General features: G+C 39.8%; 1 protein-coding gene across 4 annotated transcripts in view; it reads right to left on the minus strand.

The window, feature by feature from the left end:
• Positions 1-276: 276 nt before the first annotated feature.
• The window catches only part of Nmnat3 (nicotinamide nucleotide adenylyltransferase 3), a 129652-nt gene continuing 109947 nt past the window's right edge, over positions 277-19981 (minus strand). For all 4 annotated transcript variants that reach the window (XM_013160017.3, XM_013160016.3, XM_005006710.4 and 1 more), the window contains 3 exons: positions 11202-11385; positions 6354-6433; positions 277-1440 (listed from right to left, as the gene is read on the minus strand). In XM_013160017.3, the coding sequence (XP_013015471.2) occupies positions 1058-1440; positions 6354-6433; positions 11202-11385 (647 nt within the window). In that variant the 3' untranslated portion in view covers positions 277-1057. The remainder of the gene's footprint in view (positions 1441-6353; positions 6434-11201; positions 11386-19981) is intronic.

Below are 19981 nucleotides of genomic sequence, written 5' to 3' on the forward strand. Positions count from 1 at the left end.
GGTGGAAAGACAAGTCCTGGACGCACCAAAGGCCTCTGTTCTCATCTTTAAGGGCTCACTAGAACAACGCCAAAGACCCAATGGTTTGGATTAGAAAGTCATTTGTGCGGTGCCGAAGAACAATTTCTTCCTCTACTCAGAATACCTGAGCCACACACTTAAATTCATGCCTGTTCCACTGGAACAGTAGCAAATCTCATGAAATAGCTAAAAAAAGAGCAACAGCTGGCACACCAGGCATTAATAATATAACAAAAGGAAGGGGAAAAAAGAAACTTTTCATTAGTACGTTTTGATGTCGATTTATTATTTATCCCTTTGCCAATATTCAAACAGGCAGGCAGTCATAAAACATTCAAAAAGGTTCTCTAAAATAGGCATCTGTTTTACTTCAGTTTCTTTTTAGAAACTTGAAAATCAGGAGACTTGGTGTTTAGAGTATAGCAATGTTAAAAAATATTTGTATCAAAAATATCATTTGAGATTCACTACTTAGAGTTTAGTTTGAATTTCATGAGAGGCCAGGAGGCAAGCAGACAACAGTTTGTAAATGGAGATGTGGTATAAGGGTCGTTTCCAAACATTTCACTCCTCAGCATTACTGTTTGAAACAAGGATGTTGATAAGGCCCACTGTTCAGTAATTAGAATCCTGTCAAATCCTGCCAATCAGGACCAGCAGGCCACACGTGGACCCAGTAAAAAAATGCATGTGGGAAATTCTGGTTCTATCCTCAAGGGCTGACTGAGCTCAGAATGATATTCAGTGTTGGTGCCATGATTACCACTGACACAAGGTAAGGAGGCCTCATCGTGCAGGGGCTCTGAGCAGCGCTGCCTGATCTTGATGATCTGGCATACCATTCCAGCTTCTTTGATAAATATATTTCCTGGCTGTGTAGACAGAACGTATTCTTCCTGGGGTAGAAGACTCATCAGAGGTAACATCATTATAGTAATAAGACAAAGAAAGCCCCCCAGAAAAGCAGAAAACAAAGCAAAGCTAAAACCTCACTCCAGGAGGAGCTGGGTGGCAGAGGGGTTGACTAGTGGCTTGCCTAGCTTGTCTTTCCTTTATTCCTCTGGGTACTTCTGCCTTTCTGGGAACTGTCTGTCATGTACAGACCATGGTCCTTGATATAGCCAATGACAGCATCAGGAAGCAAGTACTTCACACTTTGCCCTTGGCTCAGGGCTCTCCTCACATATGTAGCACTAATCTCGTTTGGCACTGGCTCCCTGGCCAGGTGAATGTTGTGTCTGTATTTGGACAGGATGGGTGAACCCAAGATGTACCCCTGTGGGTCATGCCCTGCCCGGCTCACGCACACCAAGCCAAACTTCTCCACTATTTCCTGGATGTGTGAGTCTTTCCAGAGGTTGGGGGTCTGGAAGGTCTTCAAGATGTCTGCCCCGCAGAGGAGTTTCAGCTCAGGTGCAGCTGCAAAAACAAGGGTGGATCTCAGCATGGTTACAGAAGGGTCACTGCCAGGAAAGGTACTGGGCTATTCTGTTGGAAGATATTTTTCTTGGAATGGACTGGGAACTCAGTGTTTCCACGTTCCTGACTTAAAAAGCATGTTTGAAGCTATGTCGGGACATACAATTCTAAGTAATGATTTCGTCAATACATCTTTTAATATTGATAGAGTTCCAAGGGATACAAACAAGTCTTTTTTTTTTTTTTTTTTTTCTTTTTAGTGCTATAACACAAAATCTCTCTGTGATGACTCTGGACCATGACAAAGGCTGTTCTGTTCCCAGAATTCCACTTTTTGATGGAAAATAAAATTTTTAAACCTCAAAGACTAACAAGCTCTGGACCTTGGACAAGTCACTGGCCTATTTGAAATGTACTTCAGTCCTACTGTTATTAAGAACTGGGAGCTGGCACTTTTATATGAAATCTAAATCTAAAGATTAATTATAAAGACTCTTTGGATAACCAAAAAGCATCTACGACTCCAGTTGGTGGTCTTTTCATTTCCATTTCCAAAACAATGAAGCTCCAGAACAAGTGATCAATGTGGATAATGCTCTGGAATCTGTTCTAATAAAAGCTGATTGTGATAAAATATCACCAAATATTGATGATGTGCTCAATACCACATTATTACTAATCACTTATGGTATATAATACCATATGATCTTCAGAACAATTTCATGCAGTAGGCATGGTTGTGCCAATTTTGCAGAATGGGAAACTGAGGCAGGGAGAGGCAAGTGATTTGCCTGAGGCCCTCTGCTAGTCACAGTAGTCAGGATTTGAACCCAAGCAGCCACCATCCAGGTGGGGGATCTCTAACTGCTAGGCTCTGCCACCTCATGCTGGTCTGGTGGGAATCTATATGCAACATAACTGAGAAGCCTTTGAGGGCTAGGAACCAGGCAGATTTTGCTAACACTGTGCAAGTTCTTGGGCAGGATAATCTGAAAAGAAAAAATAATGTCTATGTTAACATCTTGCTGCAATATCCATGATCCTTCCACAATTTGATTCTAGCTTCCATGAAGGCTTCAGCAAAGGCTGGCCTCCTAGAAGGATGGCATCTGTCACCATGAGGCTTCAGGAAGGATGGGACTCCCGGTTACCACCCATGGGAAGAAACCTTGCAGAAAGGCTCAGTTTGTTCCTTCAGTGATGGAACGTGTGAAAGAATCTGGATATGCGCAGGGATGGGTTTAAAAAAGAGCTCTGAGTTGGCTGTGGCAGGGAAGGTGAGAGGCCAGAGGTACCTTGGGAGAAATCATCAGCTGGTTTCAGCTGGACATAGGCTTCTGCAGGGCTACAGCCAAGACCCTTCTTTCTCTGGGCCTCAGATTCCTCATACACAAGTCAACATCATTAGATTCATTCAAAGCAACCAATGTAATTAAGGAAACACATTTGTAAAGCCCTGTAGACTCGAGTCAGACACCTTAGGTTCAAATTCTGGTTCAGCAATGCACTAGCTCATGAGACCTCAGTTTTCAAATGAACATGTTAATAGTATAAAGTATAGGGTTACCTTATAGTATTATAGAATGAACTTATGAAGATGATGTACATATACTAGTAGCTGGCAGACAGAACATGCTATATGCAAATGTAATAACTGCCCTTCATTCATTCATCCATTTGCCCAGTTATCTACCAAGCTACTCATCAAAATATACATTCAACATTTTTAAATTGTCTGCTTAGTGGCTGGCCCATTTAAAACCATGATGATTTAGTAATTCACACTTCTCACTAATACATTGTTCATAATACATATGTGGATATATACTGTTCTACAACTATGAAGTTTTACCCTGATTTCCTGTTTATCCAGCCACTATAGTACAGCAAGAGGTCAGTGTGTGATCTTTCAGATGACGGAGTAGTTTCTATGCAGTCTTCCCATGGGGAAGATTAAATGATGAAATTTAATTCCAAGGTCTCTTGGGGCCATAGGCATATCTTCTATGTTCCCATAGATCAGAGAACAGAGACACCCCTTTTTTCTTTCAGTGGGTTTTGTGGAGACAATTTCCAAATACTTGCTTCACTATGGGGTACCCTGACTTATTAATAATGACAGCAAAGGACACTATGCATTCTGAACCTTGTTAGAACAAGTGCCCTCACATCTCCTAACTCCCAAAGTAAAGGTATATCTACAAGGCTGGTGGTGCCTTTCATTCCATGTGACAGTTGCATGTGATGGGTCACTTCTTATGGCAACATGAGCAAAAGTCATCAATTGTGAACCTCTTGTCTTCAGGCCTCACAAAAAGCATTCACAATATCTCTTTCAAATCCATTCACATAGATACTGCAGAATATTCAGACTGAATGATTCTAAGTCCAAAGTACATAACTTAAGAAGTAGTATAAAGGCTGCTAACATGATTCATCCTGACAGTGACACAGTGGCACAAATGGTTGTCTGTGGGCATTTTGGGGGCAATATGTCTCTGCCTTTGAGTAGCTATGAGCCTTACAAAGTGGATGAAGTCAAATTTTGCAAAATTTACATAAATTTACTGGTGAAGAAATGCCACCAGTACCTTTAACTTTGGATGTTGATGACATTCATGTGCATCAGTCTTAAGGTCAGTTAGTCCTGGTTTGAATTTCAGGTATGCTGGTACCCTGGAAAGTTATGCTGAGCCCATGGGCCTATTTCTTCAACTATAAAACAGGGCTAATAAAGTCTGCAGTGGAAGAGGTAAAAACTGAGAGACCGAGTGAAGAAGGCTATGGCAGTTTTCTGCCTGGCACAAGGTATTAACACAGCCAGTGATGGTGGTATCTGCCTGCACCCTCCACATACAGTCAGTAACATGAACTGCTGGACCCAAATAAGAGGCCACCAGAGATGAAGCTGGACATGGGCATCTGATGGGTACAAAATGGAAACAGATCAAAGGCCTGCTGTTTTTCTGGAAAGAGAATCCTTTGAACCTGTCAGCCAAGGAGAGAGTCCATCTTCAAAGCACAAGAAAGTCTGAACATTAGAGGACCAAGTGGCCTCCAGAAAAGTGAATGAGCTTTGTCAGACTTGATATGAATGAGGGCAGCATGGTCTGGTTTCACAGCGTAGTGAGCTCTGAATTGAGTCTTGCAGGACAGGCAGGTCTTCAACAGGAGAGCCAAGGAGGGAAGAGGAAAGAGAAGCAGCCAGGCAGAGGTGAGACAGGGATTCTGGAAGCATCCACTAGAGGTGAAGTTTGGGAGGTGGAGGCTCAGCTCAGTACCCCGCCATTTCACACTGGCTGCTCCTTATCTCTCTCCACAACCTGTGGAGGTGCAGCTGCCTTCTGCACATAGCCTTCCTGACCTTGCTTAGGCTCCCACCACTCCCAGCCTGTCTCCTGGCCTGGGGAAGTGTCCATGGGGCAAGGGGGCCTTTCAGGAGGAGCTGCTGAGCCATAGGAGATGCAAAAGCTGATGAACACTGGGCACTGGGTCATAATGGATTGGCTGGGGAGAAGCCTATGCAGGTAAAGGAGAGACAGAGAGACCAGAAGATACAATAAACATCTTAGTGGATTATATGAGAGGCACTATAAATCTTTAGATTCTTAGTGAAGCACACATCACCAAGCTGGCAACAAGGTAAACCAGAATGCTTATTAAACACAGTGCCTTGACCCCATGCAAGAGTCTGGGAAGGGCTCGGAATTGTGGGATTCTTGAACCAGCATCTGTGAACTACATGGCACATTTAGGGCCTGACAGCTTTCCAAGTTCTTTTATTTATTTTTAAATCTTATTCATTCATTCACTCATTCAGTACTAGGGATTGAACCCAGGGCATCCCCAGTGAATTACATCCCCAGCTTGTTTCTATTTCTTATTCTGAGACCCAGTTTCACTAAGCTGTTAAACCTCCAAAACTGGGCTTGAACTTCTGTTTCTCTCCTCTCAGCTTCTCAGAGTGCTGGGATAGAGGCACGCGCCACCATACCAGTTCCGAGTCCTTTTAGAAGAGTGTTTCCTTTGTGCTTTGGGGGAACCAGCTCTGAAAAATACTAACAGGCATTGTGAAAAAGAACAGAAAAGTTTTCACAGTTAAAAGTGAGAGGAATGGCTGCAGGCTTTCTCCTTTTCTTCTCGAGTCACAATGCATAGGGGTGTGCAATAAAAGTTCTGAAAAGTCCTGCAGTAAATAAGCATTTCAAGTGTATTTATCCTTGGCAGTCTTGAGCCCTTCTGATCCAAAAGTAGTGTCTACCAACCAAAGTTGGGGACCTTGTAGTAGAAAATTGAAGATGGTTTGCCAAAAGTTTGGCATGGTGATTTTCTGCTCACATTGCCTCTTGCCCTCCAACCACCCAAAGATCTCCTGCTTATTTATTTGCACGAGCAGGTCATGCCTTTGACTTGCATGCTCTGACTGCTCACCTTCTGAAATCACAGGTAACTAGTTTCCATCAAACACTAGTAGAATACAACAGAGTTACAAATTAGGAAGATACTCCAAGTTGACTTTACATGACTTAAACATGACTTTCTTTTTCTGAGTAGCCCATGGAGTAACTATGGATTTTATGATGACCCATCCTGAATTTTATTTTTTTTACTTTTTTTTTTTTTGTCTTTTTCCTTTTTATTGGTACCGGGGATCGAACTCACGACTGCCTGCTTGCAAGCCAGGCGCTTATGCCGCTGAGCTAAATCCCCCAGCCCCTCATCCTGAATTTTAAAAGGCTAAGGGTTTTCAAAGAACCATCACTCACCAGTTTCTCCCCGTATGGTCCTGACTAATCCATGTCACAGCCATAAATCACAAAGTAGGTAAGCTCCTTTGGGCAGCAAATTCCCCATCAGCTTTCACAAGAATCCTTGCCATTCCCCGTCCTGCAGACCTGAGGCTTGGTACCCACCTGTGAGGTCTGAAGGTGGCTTGTCAGGGTCCAGGCCTTCCATCCGGGCTGCAGATCTGAGCAGTTGGCTCTGATGATGCCTGCAGCATAAATATACAGGCTCAGGTGTATCAACCTCTAACTTCCAAATCCACCAGGATTCTCAGGATTTAAGTCTCAGCCTGCTCCTACCCATCTTAGGTCATTCCACAAATATCTGCTGAGGGCCTACTATGAGCCACGCACTGTGCCGGGTGCTAGGACAGAAAGCAGATTTCACCTGGGTTCTCCTGGACGACCCTACCCAAAGGAGTCCACTTCCACTTGCCCTGGGTAAAAGTATGAAAGCGAGCCTAATTTTACTCTTGTAGCATTTTCTTCACACATTTGCATTTGGAAGGCAGGAATGGTAATGTCTAATTTTTAGGCTTTTGTGAAGGTAGATGTACACAATCAGCACAGGCATGGTATGGCTCTGGCTGTCATTAAAGACACTTGCTCTTAGTATAAACTACTGTTTAAAAGTGCAGTATGCTGAGGGCTAGAAGCCAGGATTTGGAGCCAACTGGTCTTAGTTGAATCACAGCTCCCATTGGCTAGCTATGTGGCTCTTGGTGGGTGATTTCAGGTCTCTGTCTGGATGATCCCTCATCTCATCATGGGATACAGTGATAGTGCCCAGCTCTGATGGGAGATCATAAAGATGAGAGGAGTTAATTCATGCACTGTGCACCCAGCATTTCAGATATGACTAGACTTACACCAATCTGGGATGCACAGCAATCTAGCTTTCTGGAATCAAGAGATAACCTGTACCTTCTTTTCTTAACACAAGTAATCCCTGTACACAGTTTCTTGTCTCAATCTGATCTTCCAGCTTTTACTTCCCATTGTCTGTGTTCATTGGAGCTGCATATGGGACGGAGCAGTGCCTGGTGAGAAAAGCATGTGCCTCACAACCAAAGCTTGGACTTGGGTTCAAGTCCAAGTAATCCTGCTGGTATGGTCCTGCAGGAGTCACGGACACTGAGTTCCACTGACCTCAGGTAATGACCTGATCATAAGAGTTAAATGCAGCCTTATCTACAACAAGAATCATAAGACCACACGAGAAAGTGCTGCTGCCCTGCAAAATACGGTGGAAGTGCTCTGCTGCCCGGCACCGCTGGGAGGCGTGTGCTGCAACTGAAAAGCTCAGTGCTGGGCTGTGCACGGAATGTGCTCAATAAACTGTAGCTGTGATTATGATCGCCACTCTCTGTCTTCCCACCTGACTGTGAACAGGCGCCTCATTTTACTCATCCTGGTACTCTTAGTTCCTGGAAAGTGCCCTCTAAAGTCTCCTGAATTCAGGAATGATGGAGGACTGGATGAATAAAATACATCTAACTCTGGTCCAAAGCCCTTCCAATGATTTCAGAGACCTGGCTACATCTTTTCAGAGCCTAGAATTTTTATTGAGAGCTAGCTGTAGGCCATACTGTGCTACTGCTTAATGTGCAGGCTTATTCACCATCACAAAAGCCTAAAAATAGGCATTACCATCCCTGCTTTCCAAGGGTGTATTTTGAACCTGGTCTGCTTGTGAGTCGTGCGGGGCTCTGTTTTCATTGTCCTTTCACTGCTTTGGTCTCAGTAAGCTTTATTTCTACAGATTTACTTCTGGGTTGGTCTGGGCTCTTTCACCAGACTGTAAAATATGCTTGAGTCTCTTCTCCACTTTCTAACTTTTTTTTTTTTTTTTTTTTTTTTTTTTTTGATATCAGGGATCAAACTCACAACCTTGTGCTTGCCAGGCAGGCGCTTGTGTCACTGAACTATATCCCTGGTTTCACTTTCTAAGTGCAAACAATTAGGAGGTGGAGAATGTTACAGATCCTTTCAGAGTTTAAATCTTCTCATCTGTGAAATGGGCTAAACCCACCTACCTTTTAGAGTCACTGAGCAGACGAGTTATGTGTTAAAGAACATGGCACTTGTGGCAAGTGATATAGTAAAGAAGGTGATTGTTATTTCATTTTACTTACCTTGAAGCTCTTATTTCAAGTTAAATCTGCTTTGAATATTAGCTGGGTATTGGAACTTTGCTGTGTAAATGATTATTTTCAACACCAATTGCACTTTCTCCATAGATTTTGGGGAAGGGCTGTCATTTCTCCTCGCTGCCCACCTGCGTGGTACCCTGGTGTATCCAGCTTGAGGCCTCAGAACTGACCCTGGGGACATAGTCTCTTGTCTGCAGCTGCCTTGGTCTCCAGAGAAGACCCACTGGAAAGCTGGGTTCTGTGTTGTGACCTCGTATTCCCAGCGAGCATGTTGCTGATTTGAAGACAGCCCACAGTCTGGCTTCTGAGTGGAGCAGACTGTAGCTCCGCCTCTAGCTTATTGGTCGCGACTTTGAATAACTTATCCTGCCTGAGCTTGAGCTGTGTTCATCTGTAAAATGAGGACTACATGCGACCATGTTTGCAGTGAGTTTATGAGATGATGACCAGGGATGAGGGAGCACTGTGAATAAGGGCCTCTTCCCCTTAACATGGAGGAGTCTTTAAGTGCTCTAAAGACACAAGTGTTGGCCTAGATTCAAAAACATTAGCATAAAATAAACAATCTGATAAGAAGAAAAATAATCCTTAATGAGCCCCGCAGTGATTTCATATTCGTTATTGTGTCAGTGTGATGTATATTCAGTTATCTTCATCAGGAGAATACTACATGGGGAAAACGATGGGGCCTCATCACATCATGCTTCTATAACCACTTTATGATTTGGACCAGATTTTTAACCTTTAAAATATCTTTAAGAAACTCGCAGTCAGCTATTGTTAAAATTGTTTAGTATATTAATGATTCTCAACCATGGTAGTATAATATAATCTTCTGGGAACCTTCAAAAGGATTAGTCCACCCCAGCAAATCAAAATCTCCATCCTGGATATGAACATTTTTAAAGTGTTCCAGGTGATTCTTGCAGCAGGGTTTAGACTACTGCTTTGAGTGGCTTTCAATACTGATTAGGAGTGGGGTTCTCAAGCTTAGTGATTGAGGTGGGGTTCATCCTCAGTCCCATATTATTAGCAGGCAATTCTTAAAATTCCATGTCCCTCCCAGAAGTCACAGTCTCTGGGGTGAGACTTAGGCAACTGGTCTTTTAAAAGCTCCACAGGTGGCCCCAATGTGCAACCAGCACTGAGACGCACTACACTAAAAGACTTTAAAGAATAAAAGAGAAAAATAACATGTTCTTTACAGATTTTACTATCTGTGCTCATATCTGAATGCTGTAGCCTAAAAGTGGTAACATTAAATTTCTGTGGTCAACATCTAGGTATTCACAAGTAGTTTTACAAGTTTTAAGAACAAATCATGGCCAGCATTAAGGATGCAGAGAGGGTAGCTAACATTATTAAGCACGTACTATAACCAAATAATTTGCTTACATAATCTCAGTTAATTCACACAGTATTCGTGAAATAGGTGGTGACATTTCCACTTTATCAGGTAAGGAATCAAGTCATTCAACTAGTAAATTAGGCTCTAAAATCCATGCCTTCTGCAACACTGTCTCTCACAGGGTGTATGAGAAAACCCCTATCTCTGACTACATACATACCTACTTACATACATATAAAAGCTAAGTGATTTGTTGGATTTTGTTGTCTTTCTCCAGTTCCTATTAGCCCAGATAAATGACAAATGACTAAGACTCATTCTAAAAAGATGATGGAAGTGTAAATTTATTCCTTGTGAAATTTTCAATTTGAGTCTTTGCTCATACTGATGGGTGGTTAAAAAAGAAGGGAATATGTATCCTGACAATTATTTCATGTTTGGTCTCCTTGTAGTTTGGCAGCAGGTTCTGAAGTGCAACTAAAACTGCTAAATGCTTCTAACTGGTTCTTTTCCATTAAAAGGTGAGTAACAAGAATCAGGACACGGAATTTGTATGTTTAGTGAAAATATAAACACTTCTTCCAAGTGCCTTGAAAGATAAGTAAACTACAGAAACCCAAACACATTATCCACAGGTCTGCCAAATATTTGACCTTGCCACGTCTGCTCTGTCCCTGACAACTGCAGTGTCAGCCCCCAGTTTGCACTCCCATCCAGTAGGGCAGGCTGTTCCTAATCATGAGACAGACCTACTTCAGGGTCCGCTCTGGCTGCCAGGACACATGGAATTCCTTCTGTCCTACTAAGTCCCTGTGAAGTTTCCAGACACAAATCGGTGACCCATTGTCCAACATATGGGGCTGGCCTTGACTTTACACAGCTATCTTACACTGAACACTAATAGCAATTCCAAAGATTTTGTAAAACACTGGCTGTTTCTATAATCTTTTTTTTTTCTATTTCACAGAAAGGTCTAGATTTAGAGAACCCAAGGTTTCTGCAACTAGAAAAGAGAGCTTCTTAAATAGAATCAGTTTTCCCACCTCATTAATGACAAAAAAATTGAAAGTCCCACTTAATGATAGGAGACACTTGTAGTTCAGTAAATACTTATATTTAAAAAATCTTCAGTATATTTTATGTTCTCATTTTGCAAGTGAGAAATGGATCTCAGGTGAATCATTTTCTCAAAGTGACATAGCTACAAGGGATGGCTTAGGCCCCTGATGCCACAGCCTTTGGAAACCAGTTAGGCTAGGTGTTTCCACCAGGTGCTTCCTGATGGTCAGTGGTTTGTGATTCATTCTTGCTTGAGGACCTCTCTGAAAATCTAACAGGTCTCTCTCTCCCTAAACAGAAACACTTCTAGGGTCTTGGAAGAGTGGTTCTGGCTGAAGCTCTGCCCAGCTGTCTGTCCTGACTTCCACTGTTGGACCTTGTGACTTCCTCTCACAAACGCATGGCCACATATATTACCTGAGCACCTTCACCGTCTCCATCCACTGCACCTGCTCACTCTCCCAGGAGTCCACCCGAATCCAGTCAGACGTCTGCAGGGCCAGACGGACCATGGCCACTCGGTGATGGGAGGGTACCAGGTCTTTCTTCCCATAGTTGTCATTGACGGGTGAGATGATGCCCTCCACGACTTGGTACATTCCTAGGCAAGGGACAATAGTGAGGCTGCATGTTCAAACAGACGTTTTGCCACCTGTCAGTGGGTGTTCAGGCAGATGCTAAAAATCTCTGCCCTGTCTTTTTTTAAATTTTTATTTAAGGAGAAAAAGAGAAAAAAAGGGTACAAGTAATATAAAATTTAAAAAATAAACAGTAAGAAATCACTAGTTAATAGATTACATATTTTCATCTTAGAAGTAGTTGTTCAAGTTACAAAATTAAAGCATATAAAGTGGACTTTCAAACAGTGAGAGTGCAAACCGTTTTGTTCAATGATACAAAAAAAGTAATATGGTTGTCCATCCTACACACTCAAACATATATGCAGTTATAACCTTTAGAGCACCTTCTTTTCTTTGTACAATGACAATTACACATTTTGGGTTTTATTATCTCCACAGTTCTTATTACTTTTTTTGAAGAGAGTAAAACCAAATGCGACATATCAGAACAGAGTCAGTCAAATCAAAAGGATGGACATAATAGATAATGTAAAAACAAAATACAGGGTGATCAGCAGTGGTTACCATAACACCTCTTGCTATAAAAAGAATTGCCTATATCATCAGTTATAATAAAATTGAACAAAACAGTAAAGAATAAAACCAAAACACTGGAGACATTACAGGACTTTAAAAGAAGATAATAGTCAACCAGAATGGGCATCATAATGAATCCTATTGTCTTCAGAGTTGTTGTCTATACTTTCTAACTTGGTACTATCAAGCTAAGCAGAATAGGGGAAAATGAGTCAAAACAAGATGGTGAGGGCAATACAGGGTTTCAAATCAAGTTAATAGGAAATCAAAGTAGGTAACTATAATGTATCCTGCCATTATTTATTTATTTTTCCCTTAATTAAAAAGATAAAAATAAAAAAATAAAGAATTAAAAAAGGAGATTGAGATAAAACAGGGCATGACAGCAAAACAAGGCAGGTCAAAACATAACCATTTAAGCAAAATAGTGTTTCACCACAAGATATCCTGACATAAAAAGTAGTTACCATAGTGTCTCTTTCCTTGAAATCTTTGAGTATAACTTTGTATACTGTAGCACCAAACATATCAAGACAATGTAAAACCATTCAAGAGAATGACATTATTACAGGGTATTTAGAACCAACTAACAGAAAATTAATAATGGTTTCTGTATAATCTCCTTGTCTATAAAAGTTTTTGTTCATATTATCACATATAATAAAATCCAGTAAGATACAACCTGTTAAGACTGATGGAGACAGAAGAATAAAAGCTTGATGGGACTTCAAAACAAGATGATACTAAATCAGCACTAGCTATTATGATGTCTTGTTTTCTCCAAAATAGCTGGTCCTACCATTTAATCTTCTCTGCCTCATTTCTGTTGAGCTCTTTTTCTGTCGTTTGTTGTCAGTTTGTCTTCCTTTCTCTTTCTGCTCCATTCATTGTGGCCCCTCTGCCACTGTTTCTGGAATCTTGGTATTTTCCTTTTTTAGAATATCCTGCAGTATTCTCTATAGAGTTGAATTGGTGGTTGCAAATTCCCCTAGTTCCTCTTTATCCTGGAAGCACTTTGTTTTTCCATCAATTTCCAGGGACATTTGTGCAGGATATATCAATCTTTGCTGGAGGTTATTATCTTTCAAAGCTTGAATTATTTCCCCCCATGCTCTTCATGATTTGATGGTTTGTGCCGAGAAGTCTGCTGTAATTCTGATGGGTGTTCCCTTGTAAGTGATCTGTTTCTTGTCTCTGACGGCTTTTAATATTCTGTTCTTTTATTGGATTTCTGGAATTTTGATTATTATATGCCTGGGTGTAGCTCTGTTTGGGTTGTAGGTGGCTGGGTTCCTGTATGCCTCATACATCTGAGTATCTTTACCTTTTGCTAAATTAGGGAAATTCTCTTGGATTATTTCTGTGAATAGCTTGTGTAGTCCATTTGTTTGTTTCCCTACTTCTTCTTTTATGTTCTTATTTCTTAAGTTATAGATCGTCTTATCATCTTCTAGCCTTTGTATTGTTGCTGTTTGTTTTCTTGTTATTGTTTTTTTTTTTTTTTATTTAAGAGGAAAAAGAGAAAAACACAAAACAAACCAAAGCGGTGTAAGGGTACACGTAATACAGAACTACAAAACAAAACAAAACAAAACAAAACAAAAACAAAGCAAACAAACAAACAAACAAAAAAAAACATAACAGTAAGAAATCACCTGTTAGTATATTACATATTATCATCTTGAAAATAGTTCCTCAAATCACAGCATCAAAGAATACAAGGTGGACATTCAAACAGGTAGACTGCAAACAGCTGTGTTCAATGATCCACAAACATTGATACAGTCAGCTATTTAACACCCCTAAACACACTTGCTGTTATATCCGTTAGAGCTCTTTTTTTTTTCTTCCCCTCTCTTTTTTACAACAAAATTCACACACTTTGGATTTCATTACTCCTTAGTGCTTATTACTTTTGGGGAGGGGGGGGGAGAATACAGTCAAATATGGCAAAACAAAGCTGTCAGTCAATACCAAGGATAGACATAGCACATGGTGTAGAACACAGTACAAGTTTATCAACTATGGTTATCAACGTTGTCCCTTGTTTCCTTAAAAAGAATTGTCTATCTCATTAGATATTATAAAGTTGGACAAAACAGTAGAGAACAAGACCAATACAACTTAGGCATTGTAAACATTACAGGACTTCCAAAGAAGACAATAGTCAAACCAGAATGGGTATCTTAGTGAATCTTATTGTCTTCAAAGTAGTTGCCTATGTCTTCAAACTTGATACTACCATATAGAATGGAACAGAGTCTAATCAGTCAAAACAAGATCGTGGGAGTACTACAGGACTTCAAAACAAGTTAATAGGAAATCAAAAAGAGTTATTATTTATATATCCTAATTATTTGAATTTTTTCTTTAATTAAGACAAACATAAGAAATGACTAATTTTTTTAAAACAATAAGGGGGAGATTGAGATAAAACAGGACATAACAATATAACAATAGAGGTCACAGCATGACTGTTTCAACAACTTAGTACTTCACCACCATATAACCTGACTTAATAGTAGTTACCATAGTGTCTTTTTCCTTGAAATATTTGGATAAAACTTCATATACTCTACTTCAAATATTTTTCAAATCAAGAAGCCCAGAATAAAGCCTTTCTAATTAATGAGTGAAAACTTTATAAGGCTCCAAGGCCACCTAATGGGGAATCATGATTACCACATATTTTTATATATTTGAATCATTACTTACATTAGGGAAACTATTCGGTATTCACACATGCGAGATTGATTTATTTCACTTATGAGTATGGTCTCAAGCTGCGCCCATTTATTGATAAATATCTCAATGTGATCCTTCTTTATAGCTGAATAATACTCCATTGTATAGAAATACCACAACTTTTTTATCCATTCCTCAGTTGATGGACACTTGGGTTGTTTCCATGATCTGGCGATTACAAATTGTGCTGCTATAAACATAGGTGCACATATATCACTGTGGTGTGATGCTTTCAGTTCTTCTGGGAATATGCCTAGAAGTGGAATAGCTGGAATAAATGGGACTTCCAGTCCCAACTTTTTGAGAAATCTCCAGACAGATCTCCACAAAGGCTGTACCAGTCTACACTCCCACCAGCAGTGCAGGAGAGTTCCCTTTTCCCCACAGCCTCTCCAGCATTTGTTGTCGGTTTTCTTGATCCTGGCCATTCTTTCAGGAGTGAGATGGTATCTCAGTGTGGTTTTAATTTGCATTTCTCTAATGACCAATGATGATGAGCATTTTTTCATGTATTTATTTGCCATTTGCATTTCTTCATCTGAGAATTGGGTATTCATCTCAGATGCCCATTTTTGGATTGGATCTTTGAATTTTGGAGGTCTGAGTTTCTTTAATTCTTTGTATGTTTTAGACAAGAGGCCCTTGTCTGAGAGAGAGTTCACTAAAATCTTTTCCCAGTTTGTGGGTTTTCTTTTCACTATGCTGCAGATTTCTTTTGACATGCAGAAACTTTTTAATAAGAAGTGGTCCCAGTTATTGATTCTGGGAAGTATTTCCCATGCAGTTTGAGTCCTGTTCATGAATTCTTTACCTACTCCTATGTCTCCAAGGTTTCTACCTAATTTGTCTTCCAATAGATTTAGTGTTTCTGTTTTAATATTCAGATCTTTGACCCATTTAGATTTTAATTTAGTACATGGTGATAGACATGGGTCTAGCTTTAGTTTTCGGCAAATGGAGAGCCAGTTTTTCCAGCACCATTTATTAAAGAGACTGTCGTTCTTCCAGTGAACCTGCTTGGCTCCTTTATCAAAGATAAGGTGGTTGAGTGTGTTCGTAGTTGTGGTTGTATCTTCTAATCTATTCCACTGATCTTCGGCTCTGTTTTGATTCCAATACCATGTTGATTTTACTACTGTTGCTTTGTAGTATAACTTCAAGTCAGGGATTGTGATGCCTCCTGCTTTGTCTTTGCTGCTTAGAATTGCCTTTGCGATTCTGGGTCTCTTCTGGTTCCAGATGAAATTTAGGAGTGATTTCTCTAGATCTATAAGGTATGTTGATGGAATTTCTATTGGGATTGCATTGAATCTGTATAACAGTTTTGGGAGAATGGCCATTTTCACAATGTTTGTTCTTCCTATCCATGAGCAAGGGATGTCTTTCCATTTTCTGAGATCATCTTCAATTTCCTTTTTCAGTGTATTATAATTTTCACTGTATAAGTCTTTCACTTCTTTCGTAAGAGTAATTCCTAAATATTTCATTTTTTTGCTTGCTAATGTGAATAGTCCAGTTTCTCTTATTTCCCTCTCTGTAATTTTGTTGTTTGTGTATAGGAATGCTATTGATTTCTGAGTATTGATTTTGTATCCAGCCACATTACTGAATTTATTTATTGTATCTAAGAGTATTTCAATGGAGTTTAGGGGGTCTTCTATGTAGAGTATCATGTCATCTGCAAACAATGATAATTTAACTTCTTCTTTTCCTATCTTTACCCCTTTTATTTCTCTTTCTTGCCTAATTGCTCTGGCTAGTACTTCCAGTACTATATTAAATAGGAGTGGTGATAAAGGACATCCTTGTCTTGTGCCCGATTTTAAAGTAAAGGCTTTCAATTTTTGGCCATTTAGTATGATGCTGGCTGTTGGTTTGTCATATATGGCCTTTATTATATTGAGGTAAAGACCATTTATTCCAATTTTCTGTAAAGTTCTTATCATGAATAAGTGTTGGACCTTATCGAAGGCTTTTTCTGCATCTATAGAAATGATCATGTGATTCTTATTTTTGGCTTTATTGATATGGTGGATTACATTTATTGATTTGCGTATGTTGAACCATCCTTGCATTCCTGGGATGAATCCCACTTGGTCATGGTGTATAATCTTCTTGATGATTTGCTGGATCCTATTTGCCAATATTTTATTGAGGATTTTTGCATCTGTGTTCATTAGGGAGATCGGTCTATAGTTCTCTTTTATAGTTGGGTCTTTCTCAGGTTTTGGTACTAGAGTAATGTTTGCTTCCAGGAATGACTTAGGAAGGATTGCTTCCCTTTCAATTTCATTGAATAGTTTGAGGAGTGTCGGCATTAGGTCTTCTTTATATTTCTTGTAGAATTCTGCAGTGAATCCATCTGGGCCTGGGCTTTTCTTGGTGGGTAAGGCCTTAATTACATTTTCAAGTTCATTAGCAGAGATTGGGTTATTCAACAGTTTTATATCCTCTTGATCTAGCTTTGGTACTTCATATGCTTCTAAGAATCTGTCTATTTCTTCTGTGTTATCAAACTTTTGAGAGTAGAGGTTTTCGAAATAGGTGTTGATGATCCTCTGTATTTCTATTGGGTCTGTAGTGATTTCTCCTTTTTCATTTCTTATTGCATGAATTTGAGCTTTTTCTTCCCTTTTTTTAATAAGGTTGGCTAGGGGCTTATCAATTTTATTTATTCTTTCAAAGAACCAACTCTTTGATTCGTTGATTCTTTGGATTGTTTTCTTAGTCTCTATTGCATTGATTTCTGCTCTGATTTTTATAATTTCCTCTCTTCTTTTGGCTTTGGGCTTGACTTGCTCTTCTTTTTCTAGCTGTTTGAGGTGTAGCATCAAGTTATTTATTTGTATTCGTTCTGTTTTCCTGATGTGGGAACTCAGTGCAATAAATTTTCCTCTCAGAACGGCTTTCATTGCATCCCACAGATTCCGGTAAGTTGTATCTGCATTTTCATTTTCTTTTAGGTATTGTTTAATTTCTTCTTTAATTTCTTCTGTGACCCACTGATTACTCAAGAGTGTGTTATTTAGTTTCCATGTGTTTGTGGAATTTTTGCAGTATCTTTTGTCATTAATTTCTAATTTCAGAGCGCTATGATCTGATAATATGCAAGGGATGATTTCAACTTTTTTGCATTTGCTTAAATATGTTCTGTGAGCTAATATATGGTCTATTTTAGAAAATGATCCATGTACTGCTGAGAAGAATGTGTATTCTGATGTTGTTGGGTGGAACATTCTGTATATGTCTATCAAACCCATTTGTTCACAGGTGTGATTCAGTTCTGTTATTTCTTTGCTCATTTTCTGTCTGGTTGATCTGTCCCTTGGTGTCAGTGGTGTATTAAGGTCTCCTGTTACAATTGTGTTACTGATAATTTGAGTTTTCATTTCTGTTAATAATTGTTTTATATAACTGGGTGCTCTGGAGTTTGGTGCATATATATTTAAGATAGTTATCTCTTCCTCTTGGAGTTTTCCCCTTACGAGTATGTAGTGACCTTCTTTGTCCTTTATGGTCATTGTTGGTTTAAAGTTCACGTTGTCTGCAAACAGAATGGCTACTCCTGCCTTTTTTTGGATTCCTGCTGCATGGAGAATTGTTTTCCATCCTTTGACTTTCAGTCTGTGAGTATCCTTCTGGGTTAGATGGGTTTCCTGTAAACAGCATATGGTTGGATTTTGTTTCTTGATCCATTCTGCTAGTCTGTTTCTTTTAACTGGTGCATTGAGACCATTTACATTAATGGTTATTACTGTTAAATGCTGGTTAATTGTAGGAATGTTATCTCTCTGCTGTTGCATCTTTATCTTTCTGTTCTGTTTAATTATTTGCTTTGCTTAGTGGTTTTTTCCTTTGTGTATCTAAACTGTCTTTCAATATTTTTTGCAGGATTGGTTTGGTGTTCATGAAGTTCTTCAGCTGTTCTTTGTCATGGAAGTATCGTATTGCACCATCTATTTTGAATGATAGTTTTGCAGGATATATCAGTCTCGGTTGGAAATCGTTTTGCTTTAGGATCTGGAATACTTCACTCCATGCTCTTCTTGACTTTATTGTTTGTGCTGAGAAGTCTGCTGTGATTCTGATAGGTTTTCCTTTATAAGTGATCTGTCTTTTCTCTCTGACAGCTTTTAATAATCTATTCTTGTGTTGGATTTCTGGGATGGTGATTATTATATGTCTGGGTGTAGTTTTATTTTGGTTATGACTGTTTGGAGTTCTATATGCTTCACTGATTCTGATGTCAGTTTCTGATCTCATGCTTGGGAAATTTTCAGCTATTACTTCTCTAAATATCCTCCTGACATCCTTCATGTTGTCTCCCTCTCTTTCATTAATCCCTATCATTCTTATGTTATTCTTCTTTGCATCGTCCTGCAGTTGTTGAATTGTTGTTTCCTGATTCCTTGTTATTTTCAAAAGATCTTTCCTTTCCTGTTCACTAGCTGCAATCCTGTCTTCAAGGTCTGAAATTCTATCTTCACTTTCATTAAGGCGGTTTTTACAACTTTCAGTGGAGTTTTTTATTTCCTGTATATCTCTGTGCATCTGCATTATGTATTCTGTTTGTTTCTTATATTGCTCGTCTAGGGATTCTATCTTTTTGTTTAGTTCCTCCAATTTTTTATCTGTGTTTTCTTTAGATATATTTAGAATCTCTTTCATTTCTTTTATCATTTCTTCTTTTATCTGGGAGATTATTTCGAGTTTGAATTTCTTTAAAGCTTCCTGGAGTTGCTTGTCAATTTCAGTGGCTATTGTGTCCGATATATGAGGTGGATGGGATATATTTTCTTCTATATACATCGCTCCTAGGGTTTCTTGAGATGGGCTGGAGGTTTGAGGTTGTAATTTAGTCTTTCGTTTTGTCATTTTCCTATATTTCTGTGTTTCAAGTGTTATTTGAAAGCTTCCTCAGGATCTGTTGAAAATCCCCTTCTATGTTTGGAGCTACTGAGACTCTGGCACCACGCTACCCCAAGCCTTTGGGCCTACAGAACTAGTGGCTCTCCTCTGCCTGCTCAGAACTCCGCAGTTCCAGACAAGCTGGGCCTCAGGGACACTGTGCGCCCACCTGCCCCTTGGAAGCTCCACAGTTCTTCAATCGCAGCCGGGTTAGGGTACTCACCACAGGCCGTAGTGTTTCAGGAACCTGTGGATCCTCCCTGGTTGCAGAGATATCCAGAGTCCTCCAGACACGCAGAGAGGCCGGTGAGGGCACCCCAGATCTGCCCAGCTCCTCCTCTGCAGACCTATGTCCAGGCGCGGCAGCTAAACAGGCTGGGCTAGGCT

This window comes from Cavia porcellus, unplaced genomic scaffold (assembly GCF_034190915.1).
Source record: "Cavia porcellus strain 051 isolate PalLab524CR breed Dunkin Hartley unplaced genomic scaffold, mCavPor4.1 scaffold_5, whole genome shotgun sequence".
NCBI classification, from domain to species: Eukaryota; Metazoa; Chordata; class Mammalia; order Rodentia; family Caviidae; genus Cavia; species Cavia porcellus.